This window comes from Mangifera indica, chromosome 1 (assembly GCF_011075055.1).
Source record: "Mangifera indica cultivar Alphonso chromosome 1, CATAS_Mindica_2.1, whole genome shotgun sequence".
Lineage (NCBI taxonomy): Eukaryota > Viridiplantae > Streptophyta > Magnoliopsida > Sapindales > Anacardiaceae > Mangifera > Mangifera indica.
Genome location: NC_058137.1, coordinates 4599508 through 4625934, shown reverse-complemented (window position 1 = coordinate 4625934; position 26427 = coordinate 4599508). Strand labels below are relative to the sequence as shown.

The 26427-nt window shown below is 32.0% G+C and overlaps 3 protein-coding genes across 9 annotated transcripts; 2 read left to right on the top strand and 1 right to left on the bottom strand.

Moving 5' to 3' along the window:
• The first annotated feature begins 321 nt into the window (after positions 1-321).
• On the top strand, positions 322-1334 carry LOC123212856 (NDR1/HIN1-like protein 6). The gene has a single exon (XM_044632084.1). The coding sequence runs from the start codon at positions 440-442 to the stop codon at positions 1214-1216; it is 777 nt and encodes a 258-aa protein (XP_044488019.1). The 5' UTR covers positions 322-439; the 3' UTR covers positions 1217-1334.
• A 2597-nt stretch (positions 1335-3931) lies between these two features.
• Positions 3932-8434, top strand: LOC123228873 (protein PLANT CADMIUM RESISTANCE 10). Of its 4 annotated transcripts, none has more exons than XM_044654372.1 (4): positions 3932-4037; positions 4556-4734; positions 5461-5687; positions 7800-8434. In XM_044654372.1, exons 2-4 carry the CDS (start codon positions 4566-4568, stop codon positions 7968-7970), a joined length of 567 nt encoding a protein of 188 aa, XP_044510307.1. In that variant the 5' UTR covers positions 3932-4037; positions 4556-4565; the 3' UTR covers positions 7971-8434. The 4 variants fall into 4 exon arrangements, with proteins under 4 accessions (XP_044510307.1, XP_044510299.1, XP_044510315.1 ...); XM_044654364.1 differs by having other exon boundaries at positions 4503-4734; XM_044654380.1 differs by having other exon boundaries at positions 4020-4100; positions 4503-4734.
• A 1014-nt stretch (positions 8435-9448) lies between these two features.
• LOC123226883 (nijmegen breakage syndrome 1 protein) lies at positions 9449-23869 on the bottom strand. Of its 4 annotated transcripts, none has more exons than XM_044651434.1 (14): positions 23668-23868; positions 23511-23564; positions 22968-23232; positions 22608-22696; positions 21625-21755; positions 18816-18862; positions 17822-17930; positions 17216-17302; positions 13633-13804; positions 11032-11558; positions 10575-10636; positions 10382-10484; positions 10240-10294; positions 9449-9843 (listed from the first exon to the last, which is right to left on the bottom strand). In XM_044651434.1, the coding sequence occupies exons 1-13, from the start codon at positions 23702-23704 to the stop codon at positions 10244-10246; spliced, it is 1734 nt and encodes a 577-aa protein (XP_044507369.1). In that variant the 5' UTR covers positions 23705-23868; the 3' UTR covers positions 9449-9843; positions 10240-10243. The 4 variants fall into 4 exon arrangements, with proteins under 4 accessions (XP_044507369.1, XP_044507378.1, XP_044507387.1 ...); XM_044651443.1 differs by having other exon boundaries at positions 9449-9759; XM_044651452.1 differs by having other exon boundaries at positions 9449-9724.
• Between the last annotated feature and the right edge of the window lie 2558 nt (positions 23870-26427).

Below are 26427 nucleotides of genomic sequence, written 5' to 3'. Positions count from 1 at the left end.
TGCAAGCATACTTGTTTTTGTAAAAATTGAGCACTACAACCTAAGATTAGTTAAAACATGACTATTTTCATATTTGATAATGATTGTAATAATGACGGAAGAAGGCAATACATGATTCAAAGAAGGAAAGGAAAATTGCAAACATTTGGGTCTCATTCACACGTGTCGGGACTGCATTAAAAAAGGTCAATGTTGAATCGTAATTTGTGAGGGTGTATGAAAGGACTTTGGCGAAAGACGCATTATTGGATTTTAAGAAACGTATGAAAATACGTGCCTTGAATATAAAACCTCCAAATTGAAGTCGTACAAAGGAAGCCTTAACCATCCGCGTATTTGACTTAATCGACAAAAGCTTCAAGCTTTTCTTCTATAAATTCATTACGGCATCTAACAAACAGACAGATATTTTCTGCAGCTTTCTTCCTTAAACTCATCAATGGCGGATCATCAACAGAAAATCCATCCAGTGCAAGAAGACGTCGAGGCCCAGCACACACCACCAACGGTTCCGTTGGTACCACGAGGCTCTTCAAAATCTGATCAATCAGCTCCCCAAGATGATCCACATGTTCCTCCATTAATTCAAAGAACTCTTCCTGTGGTTCACTCAAGACCTCCCAAAAAGAAAAGAAGTTGCTGCTGCAAGTTCTTCTGTTGGACTATTTCTCTTCTTCTTCTCCTCATAATCGCCATCGCAATTACTCTTGGAATCTTGTACCTTGTCTTCCAGCCGAAGATACCAAAATATTCGGTCGACCGAATGCAAATAACCGAGTTCAATTTTTCCAGCGATTCGAGCTTAGAGGCGACGTTTAATGTCACCATTACTGCAACAAATCCGAACAAGAAAATAGGAATATATTACGAAGGGGGGAGCCATATAACTGTGTGGTACTCAGACACGCAACTATGTGAAGGCTCCATTCCAAAATTCTACCAGGGCCATCAAAACACAACGGTGCTTAATTTGCCATTGACAGGGCAAACGCAAAACGCCACAGCTTTGGCTACATCAATACAGCAGCAGCAGCAACAGAGTGGGAATGTGCCATTGGATCTGAAGGTTGATCAGCCCGTGAGGGTTAAACTTGGGAAATTGAAGCTGATGAAGGTCAAATTTGCAGTGAGGTGCAATCTGGTGGTAGATAGCTTAACCGCAGATAACTCCATTAGTATTCAAAGTAGTAGCTGTAAGTTTAAGCTCAGGCTTTAAATTACAGGTATTGAGGGATTGGTGTAATTTTTAGGGTGCTTCCGTTGAGCGTTTTTTTTTTTTTTTATGCTACATAGATTATCATTATTAATATAAATTATTCTTATATTTTATTAAATTAGTATATATAAATAATTATCGTATTCTTTGGGGGAAGGAGTAATAAAAACTAATATGATAGTGAAGTTGGTGGGACTTGATCAACACAGGCGACAGAAACCAACTCTTAATATATTATAATTCCAAACATCACAGGCTCCTTCAACGGTCGTGTTTGGGGTTGCCTTAATAGACCGGATTGATTCTTCGCATTAGTTAGTAATTATTTAACTACAAATATTATAATTAGAGAATTAAATTATTTAAAAATATTAAATAAAAATTTGAAAATAAACAAAGTTTAAAACTTGCCGATTAACAATACCGAAATCTAGGCTTAATAAATGTGACATTTTTATGTAAATTTTATCTTGTCAAAATAAAATAGAGACATCAGGTATACATGTCTATTCTATCTACATTGCGTGAGGATGTTAAAAAACCACTTGTTAAACAATTTGTGAACCCTTGGGATATGGAGATGTGTCTTTTATTATAAAATTGAAAAATAAAATTATGATAAACAGTATATCTAAAATGAATAATATCTTAATGGTGAAATAAACTATCAGATCAGAAATATTATAAATAATATCAGAATTATTCTACATGTCATTTTGAGTTATGGCAAAACAAACCTCAATGAAGATGATGAGTCCTATAAGAGGGCGAATTAGTTATTTTGAGTTATGATAGAGCAAGTCTTAATTGTTATCAGAGTTAATCTGCGTGTCATCTTGAACTATAGTAAAATAAACTTTTATAAAGACATTAACTCATGTGAAAAAAAGGAGATGAATGTAACACTTTAGATAAATCTCACATTGTACAATGAGTGAGAGTATTAAATAGCAGTGTATGAAATAAATTCAAACCATAAAATTGGATTAAATCGTTCAAAAAACACGATTTGGTTTGCAAAATAGTTTGGTGTACCGATTTTATTCTACCTTATTGATCAATCAATAACAACATCAAAAATATAATCATCTTTTATAGATCATAGTTCACCATTTCATTCAGAAATTCACTTGCATTGATTGGTTTGAAAGCTTCATAGAAATTACTTAAGAATTCCATTTTAAGCTGCCGCATAGAGAAGTTTTAACAAAATAATAAAAATGCTAGTTTCTAATAATCTCTTATAATAAAATTATATATACTTAATCACACAATAATATATATATATAAATACGTATTTATTATATTTTTAAAATAAATACGTCTAATATCCTTCTTTTCCTTAATATAGCAGAATGATGTGGTACTAATATCACAATCCTGATGTCAGTTTGCGATTTTTCAAATTCCTTGCATAGGTTTATAAGATGTGAGAACAGCCTCTTTCTGGAAAAGTTACATACCAATTTTCCTAAATGGGAGAAATGTGAGGATTTCAGATTATGGTGGTCAGTTTGGCAGAGTTTAATGCAAGTAAATTATGATGCCTCTAAAGAGTGGTAAAAAGTGAAATTCCAAGTAAGAAAGTAAAGATTCACCGTAAAAAATGTCAGATGAGAGACGAAACTACCAATATATATATATATATATATATATATATTTTCTGTTTGTGCAGACCGCAAAGCTGATACCAACAAAAAGTGAAACAGATACAGCAGCCAACAGGAGAAATGAAACAGCCTTAGTCGCTGTTGAGAGAACTGCCCAGACAAATATTGCTCTCATCTTTGAGGAGAATGGAGTTGAAAGTGCCAGAAACTACACAGGAGTGAGTTTATAGACAGAAGGAAAACGTATCAAACGTATCAATTGAGGATGCTCCAATCATGGTGATGAATTGGATAATATTCCGGTCGACGAACTTGGGTTTGATGTGACCATGAATGTTAATCAAGGTGCATATATGGTATCAAATATTCTCAAAATCCAAATCCAATTACTCTGTGCTCTACACCTAAACCCATGATTGATAAATGATTCAAATACTATCAATTGTTTACATAATAACAACACCCGTATGTGCAATTAACATTTCATCTCTATCATTTTAAATTTAAGAATAAATAGAAAGATAACTTTTATATAGATCAGATTCAAATATTTTAAATATAACAATTTAAATTTTAAAAACATTTGAAAACTTGTAAATCAATCGTTGAAATCTTTTAAAACTCGTCACTCTTTTGAAAATTATCATATTTGTCTTCATATATTTTAAAATTATTTTATAGTTTTAATAGTATATAATATAAAATTTATATTACTAATTTGTTATATTATGTTCGATTATTTAAAAGTGAAACTGTTATTTTTCTTTTAAATTTTAAAAACACTCCTTCCTGTTTTTAAAATTTATTAACACCTTTAATATTATTTTTATAAAGTATAAATTACCCTTTAAATATAAATTATATATTATAGTTTCTCTTCCTTATAGGAAGAGAAAAAAAGGGGATGAGAGTGCAAGGAAAAAGAATTTAGTAGATTCTTATGTAATTTAAATATTTAAAGAGTTATTTTTGTTATTTTAATTTAAGATTATATGATAATTTTGAAAAATAAAATAATTAAGATAGAATGATAATTTTATTTATTGAATTTGATTTTGGGTGAAAAAATGGTTATTTATTATAACTGAGGAGTAACATTTCTAAGGCAAAACCTTGGGTGTCATTATGTAATTTACTCAAAATATTATATAAGTAATATTTTATTTTTGCTTATTTCTTACTACGATCGGAATTATCGTCTGCGAATTGCGGTAAGACCTCCGAGACTACGCTCCCCTTTATTTCTCAACAAACTATTTTCTTGAATTCTTCGGGTTCGTATCGCATATTTGGTTCTATATAATTTTTTTTTTTATGAATTTGTAATTTAGTATTATTCAGTGATTGTGTATGATGCATTTGAATCTTGTTTTGAGAAATTTACTGGACGTTGTCGTATGGGTCTTGATACTCATGTTCACGATGTCATCTGTGATCAAGTTATGGAGGTCAATTATTAACACTGAATTTTTGGAGGAACTGAAGTCATTTGTATTTTTTGGTTCTATTTTTTTAGACAAAAGTTTGAATAATTCTATAATTTTAATGTTTCCTATTACCTGCTGTTAGATTATTGGGCATTGATTTTATGCTTTGATAATTTGATTCAGTTATGTCATGATTTCAGATTCTATATGTTTTATTTTTTATCAACTAGGTTTTTATTGTCTTTTCAGAACATTACTGAAGCAATTGGAGGAATTGTTAACACACGTATCTGTTTTGCTAGTTGAAAAAAGATGAAAAGCCAAGGTGGTTATGTGCCACCTCCTTATATTCCGTTGGGACAGTCGGATTCAGAAGCTGAGATTGTTCCGCACAAAGGGCTTGCAGTTTCTCATCACCTGAACGATTCACCTGTACAGTGGGCATCTGGCATCTGCGCTTGCTGCGATGATATGCAGAGCTGTATGCTACTTTATGCCCTGTGACCTTGATTTTATCAGAAGGAAAATTATGAAGGTGCCACTTAAGTTTAAAAATGAACAAATAAAACGGTTTTTGAACTATTTTCTTTTGCATTTTGAGTCACAAAAGTAACTCGTTTTTTTCCCTTTTTAAATTTGTTGTTAAGAAGTGTGATTGCCTATCGGATATTTATTAATAAAAACAAGCTTGTAATTAAAAAGATGTTAGATGTGTAAAGAATATAGAGAGACTGTGAATCATATTTTACTCTATTGTTTGGTTAGTATATTATGTGGCCTTGTCTTTTTACTGTTTTGCGTCTATGTGGATTATATTGTGCTTTGTTTGTTTGTTGCATGTGAAATTTGGGATAAAGAAGAGGTTACCATTTGGTTGATGCGAAGTATTTTGATGGATGAAGGCTGTGTGCTTTGATGTTTTTTCCTTTTCTTGCTGCAATATCATTTTTACTCTATAATCTGTTTTACACCTTAAGTATTTTTTTCCCAACATTACACTTTTCAACTTTAATTGTTTAGCTTTTAGGCATTGAAAATTTGGGTGAGTTCAGCCTGAACCTAGTCTATGCCCAAATGATCTCTTTTGAAGACTTTTAATCATCAATGGACACGTATATATTTTCTGCTTGTCATTCATATGAAAGTATTACAATATTGTAATCCAAAGTAAGAATCCTTAACTGACTAATTTGTTTTCTTTGTACAGGTTGCTTAGTTCTATTCTGCCCTTGTTTTGTGTTTGGAAAGAATGCAGAGTTCTTGGGTTCAGGAACTTTTGCTGGATCATGCATGACCCATTTTATTTTGTGGGCTTTTGTCAATACTATATGTTGTTTGTTGACTGATGGCATTTTGTTGGGTTTGCCTGGATGCTTTGTTGCTTGTTATGCTTGTGGTTACCGCAGGGCACTACGGGCAAAGTATAATCTGCAGGTATTATTTTGAGGCATATTTTTTATGTAGTCTCATATTTTTAAATGTATAAAAATATATAAATTAATGCTGAATAGATTACAAATAAATGAACCGGTAGTCCAGGAAAAAGACCTATAAAATACTAGGAACAAATATTGAAATTAATACCTATCTAAAATCAACACAGCTGACTAGTGTCTGTAGATGAAGGAAAAATTCCTTTGCTAACTAAGATTCTAAGAAATACTTTCTCCCACTGGATTTCTCCAATCAGTTAAATTTTTTTTAGAAGTTCTTCTATTGATCTTTATCAAAAAGCACCCAAAGCAGGAAAATAACAGCAATACTATTAAACCTGCAGCTTTAAACCACCACAAGGTCATCATACACAGTCTGATCTTGTGAAGAGCTTCTTTTGAACCATCACTTTGAACTGATGTAATTATGGTATTTATATTTTAACTATGCATCTAGTGAAGCAACTGATGTTGCACGAAGGTAATGGATGACAGTTTTGAAAAATTAGTAGTTTTAAAAAATTTAGATTGGTAAACAACTACATTTGACATTCAGCTCGGATTTCAAAAGTCAATTATTTAATGGCGCATTTGAGAATTTTTAAGTAATTAGTTGCTTTAAATAGTGACATAAATAGTAATTGTTAATAGTCATTGCAGTAATTTACACTTTAATTTGGAAGCTAAAATTTCTGGTAAGGTAAAGATTTTGGCTTGGTCTATGGCTCCTTGCAAAATTAATATTGTTTTCCTTTCTCTCTTATATGCATAAAAGTGTAGCCCACCTCTTTTTGCAATGTCCTATTGCTTGACACGTGGATGAATATGATTTATGCCTTAATCTTTGATGGGTAGCCTCTTCCTCTTGTTCTTATTTTAAAGAAAGATGTCATGTTCTTAAGGGTAATTAAAAGGCGAAAATTTTGTGGGGTTGTGCGTGTTTGTTTGTTTTGGGGATAATTTTCCTAGAAAGAAGTAGAAGAATTTTTTTAAGGCAAAAGTCAAGAGGACACTCATTCTTAATGGGACAAAGCCAAGTTTTTGGCTTCTTTGTGGGCTTTGGTGTCATCTAAGTCCCTAGATTTGACTTTCTTGTTCATCCCATTTCTGGCTATACGAGAAGCCAGGGTCGTCCCACAATCAACCTAAGGTTACCTAGAACCCTAAAGTTGCTCAAAATTCCCTAATTTTCTCCCTTTTTTCTTGACAACCCTATTTATTTATTTTATAATAAAACCTAACCTATAAGATAAGGGCAAGTGCCCCCCTATCAGCAGATCAAGTGTATTTGTGGCAAATGTTTTCAATTTCTGTAAATTTCTTTCATTGAATATATCAATCAGTTTCTTATCGAAAGAAAATAAGCTAAAACTTTGGGCTATGAGGGGAAAACTATGAACAAGAACAGGAGAAGAAAGTTACTTTGAAAGACCCACATGTTCTCAGATTCTCATTAATCAACTTCAGTAATTTTGAAAGAACAGACATGTTTTTCTGTTTTAGTTATTTTTTTTATTTCTATTTTCTAGTTCTCACGGTTTGATGCTGTTAGCTCATAAGTCTGGTGGGTTGTTCTTTTGCAACCACCCTATTTGAGGATGAGTGAATAACTTTTCTTGTGTGTTGCAAGAACTAGAGACCAAACTGAAAATTTGATTATCAACTTCCGTACTCTGTCAATAACTAAATAAGTTATCTAATACTTCTGCACTAATAGTTATTCATGACTGTTTGCCACTTTAATAATGGTTTAGACAGGTTCAAAAATAAATTTTTGGATTTACCCCTGATTCTTGTAACAGATTTGATTCTTTATCTTGTGTTGTCATCTAAGATTTCTAGAACCTGCTGAGTTTTTTTTCCTTTGCACATTGGTGTAAAGGTGTCAGAATAGTTTTCTGTGGGCAATTAACTACTTTCTGCTTAGAAAAAATTTGTGGAGATTCATACTAATGCCCTTTCGGTTGGATTCTAAATGTTGTTTATAATGACCAGTTCTGTTCATATTTACTGTTGTCATGATAAAAGAATTGCTGTCTGATATATGGTTTATGATGATATTTTTGTTCTAAAGAGTTGCCCCTGATTCACTGCATGTTGATGTCTAATCCAGGAAGCACCATGTGGAGACTTTGTTACGCATTTCTTTTGCCATTTGTGTGCCATTTGTCAAGAATACAGGGAGATTCGCGAAAGGGCTGGTGATTCCAATCCCCCTGATCTCACATTAGCTGTTGTCACGGCTCCACCAACACAGACAATGGAGTCAACTTCTGAGCAATAGTACTTCTGTCTGAATACCTAAACTGGGACCTGAACATCATCTGAATTTTACACGGTTTGTGATGGCCTCTACTAGATTATGCTCTAGCCACCAGTTTATATTCATTCCTCCAAGGTACTGTCTCTATAATTGATGAGTTTATTTTGTAGAATTTGTCGTGCAATTTGTTGCTCAGAGTTAACTGTTTCGAACCAATGAGTAATTGTAATACCAAAATACTGAATGACCTGTAGCAAGTATAAGGCCAGTGTAAACCTCATTAGTTTCTCTCGCCTGTAGGAATCAGGACAAAACTTTAGACAAGTTCAATAGTTTCAGCTTTGCTCCAGCAATTTGTTTCAATCTTGGCATGCTAGATAATAGTGCATATATATGCACATTCATTTAACGTGGTCTGGTCAGGTTTTGTGCGGTCTGTTATTCACACGTTTTTTTTCCTTCATTATTATAATGATTTGGTACAACAGGAATGATATTTATGGTTCTTATTATGTACTCCTAAAAGTATTATCCAATTGTTCAATTAATAATGTGGTTATCTGTCTAAAAAAAGAATCGTCTTTAAAGGATGTCCGTGAACCAAGACAAATTGTCTTTGTTCATTTCTTCAGCCGTCGATGATGTCTCGCCAAATAGCCAAAATAGGAAGATGGTTGTTGGCCGAAACAGAGGAGGTGGCTGGAGATAAAAAAAAAACCTTAAGGGAAAATGATAATTTTTTAAACCTTAGATAAAAAAAAACTGTTAGCTTTTTAAATTCGGATAAGAAAAATGAGATAAAATTTTAATTTTTAAAATTTTTTTGTTAAATAATAATTTTATCTGTAATTATAATAAAAAATTTTAACGGAAAAATAAATTTTTAAATTTAAATTTTTAAAATTTGATGGGTGAAAGCTGGGGAATATACTTTTGGCCATTAGACTATCACACATAAATACTGGACTATTTAATCTTTTATGGTCTAACTAGAAAATTGGATTTTAGGACAACATTTGTCCTTTAATAAAACCTATACAATTTAGAAAAACAAATTATTGAATTAACTGTGCATGTTTAAACTCTTTTAAATTACACCTTCATATTTTGAAAAATCAAGTTTACAAATTAGATTATATATATCTAGGCTTTTTTTTCGGGTAATGCCACTTTACTTGTTCCAACTCTTAATTATTTAATAATGATTCATTTTACATTATCTATTTTAAAAGAAATTTAAAAAATACCCACCATACATGTCTCAACATGTGTGGCGTGATGGGTTGATAGCATGCCGACCCAATTAGGATGAGTCAAATCAAGCAAAAATTTGATGTTGTATTCTCATCGACATGAAATCAACCGATCATTAGATGAGATATTAGATTTTAGATGAAAAATTGTGATTTATGCGATCTATGAAAAAAATAAAAATGTTTTAAGACCAAACTTTGGATGAGAAAATGTTGATGCTCTATCAAGTATGACCCTAGAGGATCTCATTGTCAATCTTGAGCACACAATAAATTACCTAAAGAAAAAATGTGCCGAGATTAGGCGGCCAAATTCAATGGTTAATCAAATATACAATACATCCATGGTTATAAACACACAGGAGATTTACATATTTACAAAATAGTCAATTCCCTAAGAATAATGTAACCCAGGATCTCTAGACAAAATGCTGTTAAGGTCTACATAGCTGTGTACAGCCCTCAAAATTCCAATCTATATATGAATACTATGGCCTTCTCGGAACTGATACATCTCAAATGCTAACAAAAACACAAGTATCAACAAGTTGCACCATCTTCATCCAAGTATAGCCAAAACCCGAATAGCATCAGTGAGCTATATGCTTAGTAGGGAAAAAATGTAGCAATTTAGGTTTTCTCTAGAAAAGCAGAGAAAAAAATATATTAATTCGTCGGTGCCCTTTGAACAACTCAAATATATGAAGAAATTTCCATCCTCTAATTAATTATTTATTTAATACTTTTCATGGCAGAATTGGATTTAATTCTAAACTGATATAATTTTTGAAGGGGAAACATGTGTTGTTATCCGAAAACTGGGCATATGGAAGTAAGTAGTCATACACATTCACACTGCTCAACCTAATGTTTAGAATCACTCAGGACTAAATACCTTTTGGCCTATAAGATTGGAGTTTGAAAATGCTTCTTTTCTTATCCATGCCATTATGAAGCAAAACAAAAGCTAGACTTACCATTAAAATCTCAATAATTCTGAAACAATGTAAAAGATAGCAATGCCACAAGCAGTTTACCTTCTCATCGAGTAAGAAGTCCATGAAGGGTACCAGCTACTCCACGCTTTCTTCCCTAAATTGAAAAAATAAATAAATAAAAGATCATTTCCAGTGAACCTTATTAATTTCAATTTACCTCAAAATAAATTTCAGTGCTCACCCTTTCATTGTTAAACAAGTCTTCTGCAATAGCCTCCAGTTGCTTTCTCTTCTTCTCTTCTTTAACAGACTCGACCATTTCCTCAGTTTCATAGTTTGATTCTCTAGCATTTAGAGACAAAAACAAATAGAATTATTACATGGAATTTAGAATGCTATTAGCAATCAGATTGGTTGTTGAACATAGATCTTACTTATACGGGTACTTTGAAAATGGAATAAGACGGCTGAAGCTATTTCCTGACTGAGTATTTATCTACAAGTAAATGAAAATTTGTGAAAAAGATCAGTTATCCTATACTGAGAGTACTTTGACATGAAATATTTAGATGCACTCAAAAACATCAATATGAACTTGCCATTGAATTTTAAGCACAAGCAGATCTCACAAATCAATATAAGAATAAGATGATAATCAGAAAATTTAAATTTTAAAACTTTTTAAAAAAGAAAACAGTCAACACAGGATTCACATATTAAAATCAATTGAATATAATAGAGTTGTCAGATCATTTGTAAGAAAGCCAACATAAAAATGTGAAAAAATAGGCACAATGCATGCATGATTTTGTTGTGGAAACTCACACCTTTTAGTCTGATTTGAAGAGATATTTATGGTGTCAGCTGGAATATAAAATTTTGAAGCAATACCTTTCTGAAGCATTTGAAATTTATAACTCCATTATTTGCTGTAGAGCTAAAAGTTGCACTTAAGTTCAAATCTCGGACAACTAAATCTTGGTTGTAAATAACAACCGAATGTTCACATTCTGACTCATCAGCTTTCTCTCTGCATCGTGTCATACTATTGTTTGCATGATTGATTGATATTTCCTCTTTTTTCAGATATTTGGGGGCTTCTTTATTAACGCCTGGAGCATCAGCCTCATCTGCCTTCTTTCTGCTTCCTGTCATACAAGGGCTCGCATGGCTGATAGATATTTCCCCTTTTGTCAGATATTTGGGGGCTTCCTCGGTAAGGACCACATCAGCCTTCTCCATGCTTCCTGATATACTATTGTTTGCATAATTGACAGATATTTCATCTTTACTTGGATATTTGGGGGCTTCCCTAGTAGTGGCAGTAGATGTTGCATTAACCAATGAGGATGTCTCTGCTTCAACATCAGAGTCTGCAACCACTGTCTCATCCGTGGAGCATGAAGATGAAATAATCACTGCAAAAGTGCATACTTCCAATCAAATTAGTTTGATGTAGTAGAGAAACGAATCATCTATCAATAATTTATAAATTAAATGAATAAGTAAATTAGAATAAATATTAAACAATTAAGTTTTCTCCAAGCAACCACGAATGAAACAATACTATGATTAAGTAACAATTTTAATTTTAAGATGTTGGTGCTGAAAGCCCTTGTAATTAATCTAAAGACAGTCAAAGATGATGACAAATGACTTAGCAAAATAATTTTCTTAAATTATACCAGTCAAACCACATATTCTGTTTAAGTTTACTTAGGTAACTTCATAAAGAAGGTGTCGAAAAGCTTGATTGATAGATTGAAGCTGTCATTTGAAATCCCACCCAACTCCTTACAAAGGAGATCCAGAAAAAATGAGGATCTCACATCTTATACAGTCATTTACACCAGTCAGTTTATTAGTCTTGGGTCCTTGTAATATTAACTCAGTAGACACATTTGGACACTGTAAGGGTGTTGATAGTGGCGGTTGGAGGGCTACGTGCCTTTGGCATGATTTTTTATAACTAGGGTTTTTTTAAGTTATGAGATAAAAAGGAGAAAAGGGGAGAAAAAGGGCGGAAATTTTTAATAGGTGACAATAAAGGTATAATACATATTTCCTGTCAACGATATGTTGATTGATCGGTTAACAGAGAGTGGCAGCTGATTACTTTCAAAACCTCAGAGACTTCAAGTAACTATAAGATATATTATTTAGGTTACAATTTGGTCATTATAAAAATAAAAAAAACCTTGAAATAAAACTGGTTCATGATCATCTCTGTCATTTTCTTTCTATTCTTTTTTCATATTCTCCTTAAATCTTTCTCCCCAATTTTTTCTCTCCTTTCCTTTTATCTAACCTAGACCAATTTGATATCCGAGCTCAATTTCAGTTTATATTAGCTCCTGAGTATCAACACAAACTCTATACATAAGAGAGAAATAATACGGATGAACAAGTCTTCGTCTCTCAATACTGATAATTTTTTTCTGACATATAACAAAAGCAGTATTTTGGGCTGGTTCATAATCTGATGCACCATCTTTGAAAGGTTCTATGGTCTTGAAAAAAAACAATTTGAGGCATTGTTTATGTGATCTAGAGCAATGTCCGAATTGAAGAATATCCCTAAAGTATGAAAAAGTATGTAACCCCCTTCAGATTTGACAAAATCATCGTTTACCTCCTTTGACCATGAAATCTGAAGGTCAAATTAACATAGTCAAGCAAGGTAAACAATGATATTGTGAAATGTGAGGAAAGGCAGCAGATGAATTTTAATACTTCTGGGGTTTCATAATATTTCCATAAACCACAACTAAGGTCAGATATACTAAACCTCTTGTTTAAAGTAGAAATTGTGAACGAATAAATTGGTTCTAAATTATCTCTATTATTTTTAATTTCTCCTTAATTCTTCAATCTCTTTATTTCTCATTTATGATTTTACTATCACTTTTCTCCAGTTTCTCCTCTATTATCTCTCTCTCTCTCTCTCTCTTATATTTGTCTCCTTTCTCTCTATCATTCCTACATTGCAAAGTCCATGCAGCAACTAGAACTTTTAGTGAATCTTTGGCAATCAACTATCACGTTCTTCACATAACATTTAAAGGATGATTCGAAAGTTTAACCTGAGTCGAGCTTCCATTTTCTCGACTCTTCTCTTGGCTTATTAACTGAAACATAGTCAAGCAGCCCCCTAAGATATATAAGCCTGACAAACTCTCTCCAAATTTCATTTTAAAGTTTCAGTTTCAGCTTCCAAGTGAGGAAGAAGAGTTGAGACATAAACTTTGATTCTAGCTTGGCTACATTTTTTAACAAGGATGGCCTAAGCATGGTTTAGAACACTAGCCAAAACTTGAAACTAATTTGCTCAAAATACATGAATTAATAATTTGGAGACGAGGCCAATTTTAAGTATCAACATTCCAAATTATAATGCTTAAAACATATTAGAGAAACAAATGTTCATATAGTAGATATTCACTTAACCAAGATGCAAGACTCACACATCGTGAATATAACTAGAAATATTACCAGATGGTGATGTCAAAATAGATGGATCCAGATGTCCAGATAAAACAGCATATATCAAATCCATTTCATCCACTCTGGGTAGTGAACTGAGTTTATGGAAGCAACTAGATTCATCTTTGGATTTCCTTGGGATGACAAATACCACACGATGATGGTCTCCATGCTCCAAGTCCTACAAGAAATAATTTACTGAACAAAGGTCAGAAAAAAGACCCTAAAAACATCAGACTTCTTGTCTAATGTAACAAAACATGAGTCATGACTACTACATTTTATATTGTGCCTATTGCTAGCAAAGCAATAGGCTACTACCAGTCACTGAATTATTCAACTGGATGAACTTTATAGTTTTTTTTTATAATGTTTTCAGGCCTAAATTAGAAACTAAAAACCTAAATCAAGTGAAGATCTGGAGAGCCCATTGTGTTTGAGGTGGTACAGTCATCTCACAATTTGGTCCATTCAAAACAAGTCAATAGAACATAAGAGAGAACAAAAATCAGTTAAGAGACAAATCAGATGAAGAAGAACACATTAGGAATCTAATAGAAATTAGAGAGCCGATAGAGCTAAAGGGGAGAATGAAATTAGAAAGATAATTTTCATCAGAATATTTCATTCATCAATCCAGAGAAAATATTTAGTCCTATTATAGTGTCAAGTCATAAAACAACAAGAATCTAGGATTTTACTTTTAACAAGTCATAAAATCCTACTCGCATAACAGAATCTGATTTAGAAAAACCAACATGTGACTTACAAAACCAACAAATCCATCTAAAAGAAACAATCCCTAAATTCTTAATATAAATTATAAAGTTTCTAATCTTTGTACAAACTATTTAACTAGTTTTGTCTTAGTATCCTCAAGTAATGTGGGATGCCCATACATACCTAACATCTCTCATGTATTTTGCCAACATAGGATTTGTTTAAAAGTGTTACATTCATCCCCCATTACAAGATTCAACGTTCTCACTGAGGTTTGTCCTACCATCGCTCAAGAAGATATGTGGAGTGATTGTGATATCATTTATAACATCATGGTCCAAATAGTCAAACTCACTATCAAAATATTGTCTACTTTAGAAGCATAGTCCATTATGATTTTACTTTTATAACCCAAAAAAGATGTTGACAACTTAAGAGCTCATAGATTATTTAACCAATCTTGTCTTAGCATTCCTAAGCAATGTGGAATGTTCATACATTTCCAACATTTCTCTCATGTTTTGCTAATGTAAGATTTCTCTAGGAGTGTTACAAATAAGTTAGCAGGGATTAAAAGAGAAAAATATATTTTTTTTAATAAGGAAGTTGAATAAAAAAATGCTATACAAAAGTTAACAAGAATTCCACTAAAGAAGAACAATATTAAGAATACAAGGAAAATCCAAATAGAGTGTCTACTAGAAAGCTTGAACATGAAAACCATCATAAAGAACCAAATTTTCCCAATTTAAATCAATTAAAATAAAAATACATATCCCAAACTCTTTTGCCATCAGTGAATAAAAGGGAGATAAGAGTTTATCTTTTTATTAACATCAAAAGAGAGGATAGAGATTTAAGATAAGATAGTAAGAGAATGGAGAAAGAAAAAAAGTGTGCAATGCCTTAAATAGGGTGAATTCCATTTGTATGGAAAGGGCATTTTAGTAATTTTCACGATGACAATGAGTTGCTTAGTTAGGTATTTTAGTGGTTTGTGTCAAGTTCTATGAATTTTGTGAGGGTTTCAAGTTTTGAAGGGTTTTCAAGCATTTATGTGCCAAAAACCACCACCATTTTTTTTTTTTGTAATTGTTGTTGGACATTAATGTTTAGTCATCCAATCTTAATGCATTTAGTTTACAGTGATGGTTGTTTGATATTGATGGATAGGGTTGGATTCGAGCCGAGCCAGCTCAAGCTTGGCTCGGTCGAGCCCTAAACGAGTCAGCCTTAGCCGAGCTCGAGCTCAAGCTCGAGCTACTCGTCAGATTTTCTAATTAAAATATTTGATACAAAACGATGTCATTTTGACCAATATATATTAAAAACGATGTCGTTTTAATAACGAAAAACAAGTCGAGCCGAGCCGAGCCGAATTCGAGCCCGAAACGAGCCGGTCTTAGCCGAGCTCGAGCTCGAACTCGAGTCAACCATATATGAACTCGAGCTCAGCTCGGCTTAAATTCAACCCTATTGATGGAAGTTAGGAAGGAAAATTATTGAAGGCAACAATATCTCTATAGAGTTGAGGTAAAGTCTCTATTGCAAGCATAGTGTGCTTGTTCTATTATTGTTTTTGAAGATCTTGCAAAAAAGTACAAAGGTGTGTCGAATGTCATAACAAAGTAAAGTCTCCATTGCAAGTATTGTTGTCATGGTGCTTCTTTATATATAAAAGAATCTGACTCCCCAACATTTGATTTCTCCAAATTACAAGCCATAGGGGTGTTCATTTTAAAAAACATGGATGACAAATCTGAGTGACGACATACTTGTATTTAATTTGATTGTACATTATTCTTTTCCTTATTTCTTTCCTCATTTAGCCAAGTTATAAGTGCAGAACAATTCTCCTTAATTGTAAAAAAATAGTTAATTAGTCTCCTAGTTTAGGTAGAATAGAAAGTCTGCTTTCTACATGAATTCAACTACAACATCAATATACAAGGTTTTTCAATTTAACCCAATTCTAAAACCAGACATCAATATATAAATCAATACAACTATGCATATCCACTTAGGTATACAAATAAGTACATACTTGATATATATCATCAAATGATTGAGTGATTTTAAATTAAAGATAAAATAACACCCAATCATATGATGACATATCATATGTGCATCCAAAAGTGAATACGCATAGCATTGCTCTATATAAATTTGATGTAACTATTCCAAGAAACAGAATGCATCTTGTATTTATGAGTTGAGGAAGGCAACTCATAACTCATAACCATTTATAGTCTACTACAGCAAGCAATGGTTCTGTGGCAAGAGTTAGACTTGCTTCAACACTTTGAGGTTAGCCCATCAAGATGCAATCGAGTTTGCTAAGAAACTGGAACATGAGCAAGTTTCTGACTTCCTAAAAGGTAGAGAGACCTGAATTTGGTGAAACAAGAGTTCAAGTATTGAGTATTAAAAAAAACCTATCTCTAGCCTTAAAGATGTTTCTTTTTCCTTTCATAGTTGTTGAGGAAGACCGTAGAAAAGTAAATATGGATCCAAATTCCCAAGAGATCTCGGCCTTAAGAACTGAAGTAGATGATGACTCAAGGAACGCTCAAAGATCATGGCAGTGAAAGAAACGAGGCAAAAATTGGGAGTGAAAGAGGAAACAATTTCCAAACCTTGCTTGCAATCTTATCTCAATGAGGGGAAAAAAACTCTCAGCTGTTCAACAAAATTACTAAAACCTGTCAAACAGCTGACTACACTTTAAAGAAATGAAAAGATAATTGTTCTTTTCTAAAAGAACAGAACTTCATTTAAATAAATTTAACCATTTGATTGCATTATAAGCATGGCATTCAAAAACATATGATGAAATAGTATTCTAATTTTTTGAAGTTCAAGAAAAACATACTTGGCTGGTTGAACAAAATCTTTCAATGCAAAGTGTCTTTGAACCACACACTTCCAACAGTGACGGTAATCGATACCCATATTTATACTGCATGAAGTATATGAATAGGTAAACATCAAAAGCTTTTTTCTGGATTCTTCCTAAAGAGATTCAACATGAATTGTTACTAGCACAAGAATATAATTATCTATTGCAATATTGTATTTCCTTTTTTTAATCTTTGATTTTATTTCCTTTTTGTATAGACTGTATTTCCTTAAATTTGTGCCACAGCTTTGTATAAATTCCTTTGATTAATGAATAGAAAGCGTGATGAAATCATTCAAACCAAGAAACCACAGTTTCATGACTCATTACATCTCCTTGACAAATCAACAATTTATGTTATTATAATACTAGAAGTAAAGTTTTCTTTCATTTTTCTTGACTATGTGAGCATTTAGTGTGTACTACACATTTAAATATCAAAATAAAATTCAGAAAAGAAGTAAAAAGTAAAAGAATATTATTTTCCTTCACCAATTTAATCATCAATGACATAAAATTTCAGAGAATTTAAGATTGAAATTCAAAATCTTCAAAGTGATGAAAGGAATAGAATTTCACCTTGTCTGTTGACTCCAACAGAAAAGTATATGCTTCCAAACAGTTCTTACGATTTTCCGAGTTTGCAAGTTCTATTGGTACTCCCTCTACCATCAATGTCATAACAGAACTGCAGGAGAAAATAATAAAGAAAAGCATTAAGATAACATTTACCTCTCTGCCCTCCCTCTGCCAACACTCTGATTTTATTGTTCAATAATCATTAATCCTAAAAGTTTATGCAAAAAGGTCCAAAAGCAGTTCTGAACTTTTAATAAATCCCCATGTAAGCAAGTTATGTATTCTGTTTCAGTAAATGAAATGAGCATCTTTCACAATATGGGAACAGAACCCAAAGATTAACTAATTGGAGAAGCTTTAACATGATTTTTAAGTTATGTCATAATGCATAGCATGAAGAAAAAAGGGAGAAAAAGACGAGGGAAAGGAGGGAAGAGGAACAATTGGGGTTTTGTATGCCTCAAATTAAGCCAATCCGTGTCTTCAAGAAAATATAATGAGGCCATATAAGAAACAAAAAGCAGACTGAATTATGCTTGAAGAAAGAAACCTAATCTAACTTAAAAAATTGAAAGAAACCCAGTCTAACTTACAGAAGTGAAGGAAACCTAATCTACTAACAATATGAATGTCCCAAACTAGCAAGATATTGCATTTTAAGAAATAGATTCTATGCCTACATCTATCTCTAGACTGACCTCCATTATTTTATTCCATGATCCAACATTGACACCATCTAAAGAGATGAATTATTGCATACAATTCAACCAGTGTATGGCTAAGGTAAGATCATGCAATATGTTATTTATTAATGTTTTCTATATGTCCCTTGTTGAATTGAATAAATAAGGAATCATTTCATAAAACATCTTTCTTTATTTATTCACTAGCTGTAAACCACAATATACTCAATATCTTAATCACTATTAATCCAGGAAAAATGTCAAAAATATAAAAAAAATTCACAGCAGAGGATAGAATGAAATTAACTTACAAATTGCAGCTAGGAAATTCAGTGCAAATGCTTTTCTCTGCAACAGACTAAATGTATAACAACAATTAGTATTAATATTCAACAATATCTTTACAGTAGCCATGCTTCACTTCTGTTCAAAATTTTAGAGAGAAATAATTAAACTAAGATCACTGTTCTTTGGCTTAAAGAAATGGCAGGGCCCGTAATTTCAAAATCAACACTAGAGATTCACCAATTAAAACTGTCTGTCTAATTCTACAATCTAACACATGCACAACCTTCAAATGTCTTTGATACCCCAAACCTAAATCAAACTCATAATTAAAGAAAAAACACAATAAAATTATAAGAATGGAAACCTTCTATGTTACCAGAACACTGCCGTTTAACATAACATTTCATCACCAATGAGGTATTAAAATTAGCAATATTTAGTATCAAGAAATTTGAATTGAAATTTGAGAAAAGAAAAAAAGGGCTCTAGTAACTTTAAGGCATAAAGGTCATGACCTCAAGAATAATACTCCTAGAAAATAATCATTCATATTATTATCAAATTTATGCATGCTAATGAACATAATAAAGAAGCACATCCTAAACCTGTCATTTTAAAATGAGAATGAATTGCAAAATTTGTTCACTAAGCAAGAAACAAACAATAAGTTTTATGAACATGTCAAATACCATACTGGTGATGAGAAAATGAGCATTGTCCAAACAGGAATCCAATCAGGCATTATTCTTACAAAATAGCATAACTTGAGAATCACAAGAAAGAAATGTGTAATAGTCTGAGCTCAACAAAAGATTTTGTCTTGTTCAAGCTTCACATAAGGTTCCTTCACCTAATATGTTTCTAATTAGTTAAGCCAACCCAAAAAGTTTATAAACTAGGTCAAAATCTCATTAGCTAGAGATGTACAATGTGACCAAACACCAGAAAAATAATATTAAAATTCTGAGTGTCAGATGCTTGATTTTCTTCTCAAATAAATAATCCCTACTACGGTGCCTCGCTTTGAATCCAAAAAACGCTAAAACACTCAACTCTTAGCAACTTGACTGTCTTAAACACTTCCCTAATGAAGAAGAAATAAATATTGTCAACTAGTTGAAAGTGATACACCTCACTCTTCATCATAACCAACCTGAATGCAACTCACTAGATCCACTTCACCCACTTTGCCCCTCAACTTAACCCTCTTAAGACATCAAAACAATCCCTTGGGCACCCATTTATAAGACTGAAAATTTATCATGTACATCTGTCCTCCATCTACCTTCTCTATTGGACCCTAATGCATTAAACGAAAAATCTACCAATGGATATGGTCTTAAGCCTTTTTGAAGCAAATTTTGATCACCACCACCTCTTTCTTTTAAATACATTCCTCCACCACTTACTTGGTAACTAACAAAACAGCAAAAATCATCGCATCCTTAGCACTTAAATTGAATCTAATTAAAGCACTTTAAAGATGATATATAATCAGACAAGCTGATTGAGCCTTTTCATTGAAACACAACGTATAATGAAAACGCTCATAAAACTTCTCCTTGGACTGATGTTTTAACCAAATATATTGATATAAAAAAGTATAAGCCCCCAAACTATCAAATCATAAACTATGACTATGATGATAAGTTGTCGTGGGTAACAACTTTTGCTCGGTATAACTTCTCTTCTTCATTAATATATTTAAATAATTAAAAATAAAAAAAACTTAATGTTACATCAAAATTACTTAAAAAGAATAAAACAAACTAGAACTCCTCTCTGATTTCCAAAAATGATTACCACAAATAAAGAAAACCATTAAAAGTTGTTTCCACTATTCTTTTTTAGTAATGCTATGTGCACAACTTCATACACAAACAACGATATGTCACTATATGATTAAATAGTTGAAAATTAAAGATAAACCAACACCCAATCACAAGGTGATATGTCATTGTTTGTGCACATAGTTTTATTGATTCTTTTTACATTTTAGCTAAGACAGATGAAAACAGTACTTTGTACTTTCTATAATTCAAAAATGAGAACAAGTCCAAACATGTATTCAGCATATTATGAGAGGAAACAGGAAAAGAAAAAATTGAACTCAGAACCAAACACCACCTTAGTCTTAATGAATCGTTATCAATGGAACATGAAACTTGCACGTAGTTTCAGCACTGTGGAAGTGTTTCAGACTCTTTAGAAACTTAACAAGACAAGATTCATCTTTGCAACTATAAATCCTAATCTTCTTGAAAGATAGATTAATCTTGTTCAGTTGTTACCAGAAATGAAAAGTATTAAAGTTGGGTCAAAAAAGAAGTCACAGTAAAACCAAACTCGATAAAGAGCTATATGTTATGTCATATATCATAATTTGATCGGTATTTCTAGTCTTCCAAGCACAATTTGAGAGTTGTGGAGTGAATAATCTCAACTTCAGAACACACATGACAAGCAAACCCCATTATTTTCATAGCAACAGAACTTATATCCCATTTTATGTGTAAAAAATTCTTAATGCTTCTGTAATGCTACAACCATAACACTCTGTTAAATGCTTTAACAAATGATATGATGCATTGATCTAAGCAATAAAAATCCAGTATTTCTTATTGGTTTTCTTGCATCAAATAAAAAATTTATAGCAAAGAAAATCTGGCACAGAAGAAAACAAAACTCCAAGATTGAGTTAAGAATGTGCAAGCAAGAGGAGTATCTCAATACTCATTTACGTTTAGAACCTCTACTGATAACTTCATATTATAACTAACTAAGCAGCAAGCTAATTCCCATAGATAGCAGATACAGTCAGTAATGGTATACCTCAAGCCAGCTATCAGTAACCAGAGGTTTTTTAGCCAAAATAGCATCAAGGAGATCTTCTGTTACAGGCATCTGACTATGAACAAGAACATGTGTGCACTCCATACAGAAATTACTTGTAAGACAAGCACCTGTTGTAAAAGCATGTATTTATTAACCATGTAATGTAACACAGTATCATAAAACAAATAAATTACTTCAAAAGCAGAAGGCTAATTCCTCTTACAAGTATCATAAACTCCCTAAAGCAGAGTGAAAGAGAGTATTTACAAATATATTAAGGAAAAAAATTAAAGTTTACAATTGTGAGAAGGAGCTTCAAACTACGTTATGATAGTCCCCCACAGAGACATCATAAAAATTTTGTTGAAAGGTGTGATAACAATGTCCAATTATTTTGGAATAATGGAAACAGAATTAGTAGAGCAAAGTGAATACTGAAGAGATCAGCTACTGAGATTACAAGCAATAAAATATACAAGCAGCATTAAGAATCTCTTTCTGTTAATCTCAGAGCAGTAGGTTTGATACAACAATGAGAGCTGCATTCAACCTCAGATTTGAATTAGAGATCTGCTATGCCAAAATCTAGGAAGAGTAACAGATTTCTCGGGAAAATAAATTCTCTAATTACTCAATTGAATGCTTAAATCTAAGAGATTATTTGGGTGAAACAATGCATACATTAGACTCGCTTTAGAATACAATTCCAAAATCACATACATTAGAACAAAAGGTCTATCAAAGTCCATATGCAACTCTCAGATACATGCTTTTTTGTCACATCATAATAAAAAGCCTATAGTGTTCCATTCTTAGCATTCTCAATACTTTCCTTTTAATCCTCTGAACTCTTTCTTAAGCATAATTCAAATAAGTGTTTAAAATATACAGTCTTAGGGGTAAAAAAATAAAGAATAACCTTCATAACATATAAGCAAATACATGTAGAAGTTCCCTGCTTAAAAATGAGTCTCACTGACCTATTGATGAAACTTTTTCTTGAATGGAAGCATTTACTTGCATAATGTCAGAGCGGTAGACAAAAAGTAAGAGAGGAGCATAAGAAAACCTGTAAAATTTTAATTGCACGGAATATAACTATACCAAAATAAAAACAAGGCAGTAGGCAAGGTGATAGCATAAATGTAACCTACATTTAATATGAACCTATACATGACAGTGCTTCATCTAACAATAAACTAATACGAACAAAAGAGTCATCCCTAATGACAAATTTTCATCATAATTAAGCTAAAAAAATGCCCGAGTAAGTTTCCATAAAATTAAACTTTAAAGAAGAAACTTAAGCCAATCTTAAGACAGAAGAAAACGCAAATTACCTGTAGGTTGCACTACCAGTTCCAAATGAAATTAAGTCACCATCTTTGAGTGTTTTTTCTTTACCCGGAAATTCATGAAGTTTTTCCTTTGATTCACCAGTCTTGTTAATAAATGTTCCATACTTTGAGCAATCTCGAATCCGAACCTTGGAGTTTATGTTAGAAGAATCTCTTTGAAGAGGATTCAATGAAATCATTTCATCAACAAATATCTCCGCATGGATTCGAGAAACTCCTTTGTCTTTATTGATAATTACATCACAACCTAAAAGGAGAGATTAAGTTTAGATTGATGCATTATAACAAACTTGCATTAGATGTATTAAAATGCAATTAAAAAAACCATTACCATTTTATCGCAGCATTTGTTATCGTAAACCAACTAGAATATAATTTAAAAGAACAAAAAAAAAAATGTAATTGAAAAAGCGTAAACTCATTTAGTTCTTAAAGTGCAAACATGAACTACATGTTAATTCGATTAAAGAGACAAAAAAATTACAAAAAAAAAAACAACATAAATTAAGAGAATTAATCAATTACCTTTGCGACCCACTTTGTAGCTCCCCCCGCTGAAAATGTAGTATTTATCTTCGCCTGTGCCATCAACAATAAATCCCTTGTTACAAATAAACAGAATTTTCTTCTTCAATCCGTAAGTCCAAGAGAAGAGATAGTTTGAAGAAGAATATATACTAACCTGAAAGAGGATCGATTGGAAAGAGACCCCATACCATCTTGGATAAACGATAACACTTTTTCGATAACTTGATAAACTTCTAAAGACGAAAGGGAATGCATTACAGGAGGTGAGCAACAGTTAAACACGGGCTTTTGTTTTACCACTCCACTCGCCCACTCGGCGTCATTATTGAAAGAGTATATTACTTTTTCCAAATGGGACATACTGCTAAATCTAACTTCTTTAAGTGAAAAGCATCCTAAAAGATTATTGAATTAACTCATTGTCCCCCCTAATTTTATTTTTACTAAGAAAAAATTAACGAAATTTTAAAAAGTACTCTTTAAATATCTAATTTGCACAACTTTCACTGACTTTCACTTCCACTTTCTTTTTCGCCTAACCAGCCCATATTTTGTCCCAAAGTTATAACAAAATTATAGATGATTAAACCGCTCTCAAAGCTATGCCACTGCCTTCATCGATGATTGGATCCCTTTTGAAACTACGACTTCTTCACTAAACCCATCATTGTTGACAAAATCTAATAGCATCAATTTCTTTGTTAACTTCTTATATAGATTTATATAATTAGATTTAAAAGGTATTTTTGTGTTTGGATTGTGCCATTTACCTTCTTTTTACGTCATTTTATATGCAAACGAAAAGTTTTTATCACGGGGGTTTTTAAATTAAATATATATATATATATATATATATATATATATATATATATATATATATATATATATATATATATTTGATAGTATTATTTATTTTCTGAATTAAACAAAACCCTATTCCTTCTCTCCTCACCCAAAAAGTTTATACTACAAATTCTATTTTTGTCTCTCCATATTCACTCCATCTTCAAACCATAAAACAATAGATCAGAATAAAGTTCGTCTTGATTGAACCAAATAAAATCATCTTTTTGTTTTAAAATTTTCCCTTAATAAACAATATTTTTGACTAAAAAACATGTTAAATCCCTAAAAGTATGACTTATCAACCTAATACAAAAAAATTTTAGTTTGAATCAATTTGACATGATTCAAAATTAAATTAGATTATGTTTGATTTAACACAAAACTAATTTAAAATAACATAAATTGACTCAAATATTTATAAAAATATTATTACAGTGACATTTGTTGGGGTGGATTGAAAAATGTTAAAAAGGCAAATATTAATAGTAACTAAAATCCTACTTAATCAAATTATTATTGCTTTTTATTTAAAAACCTTATGTTTAGTGGTGAGAATGATATTTGGTTAGTTATATAATTTATTGGATCAGTTGGTATATTAAAGTAATCAACGAAAGAAATTGAAATACTAAAGTCATTCACCAAAATAAAAGTAACAGGCCATCTTAGATCTGTTTGAATTATATCAAATCAATCCATAGGGAGTTGCTACTCTGCTGGAGTAATTGGGAGAATAGTATTTGTCTAGTCGTGTGATTTTATTGATAACTAACCCAAAGGTGGGCAGTAGAAATGGGATCTAGGCATTCTTTGCTGATTATGCAGAGGCTCAGCTTAAGCTCTCTGAATTCGGGTAACCATTATTTTCAAAATTCCAATGATTTTGATATATTTGATTATTTGGCTGCATGTGTTAACACTGATTGTATATTTACAATGCATTTGCCAGATTTGTCGATGCTTAATGTTCTTTTATTCATGTGAAGAATGGAATAGATTTTGAGGAATGGTGGTTGAAGTTGGTGATTCTGTTGATATTATAATACGTTGAAAGGCAATTTGGTCGGAATATTGGTGCACTCATCCTTTACTAGTATTAATTAAGAACAAGGATATAAATTTCTTCCTTGCAACAGCCGCTGCCCAACTAGGGAGAGATGGTAGCTTTCGGTCCTGCTTGGTTGTAGCGGTGTGTCGGTCCACACACTAGGACGTGCCGTAGAGATGGATGGGCGGCTTGTCTCTGTGTTTTCCTTCACTTGCAGCCTTCTTTAGGTTGTTAGTTTTGGTTGTTCCTTTTTTCGTTGTCTTCCGTAAGGTTACATTTTGCTTTGTCTTTTATACTTTCTTGCTTAACAAAAGAAAAATCTACTGCCCAGGCCTCCAAAAAGTTATTTGAGTGACAATTAAAAAAAAATCTATATATAAAAGAATATGATTTTAAATCTTTTTCGCTGATATTTTAAAATTAAATTATTAATTTATTTGATGTAGTAATTATATCTCTAATCATTATACTTGAGATTGGATTTGCTCGATATGGATGATTTTGTCCCAAAATAGGGTTTTCCATTATTAAAAAAAATCCACTGCCCAACAAATTACACACAACTAAGATATCAAACCCTAAACTTGTACACACGTGTAACAAGAAGCCAGATGTAAATTCGAATTTATGCAATCACCAATAGCAGTGAACCGTAAATCTGTAGTCTTTTGCAGGTTACAAAATAAGTAACCATGGTGCAGTTGGCTGTACACCATGCGGCCGAGATAACAAAAAAACAAAAGATACTATTTGCCCATGAGCACTGCATTTACTTGTAGAGTCTCTGTTCTTGACACTTCAGGAAAGTATCATGCTTAACAAATTGACCCTTCACACGGAAACCAGCCAATCAGTCATATTAAATAGAACTGGATCAGTCTAGTTTTGGTGGTCAATCTAGTTCTGCTTAAATATATATATATATATATATATATATATATATATATATATATATATATATATATATATATATATATATATATATATACACTTTTATATATAATTTAAATATATAAATAA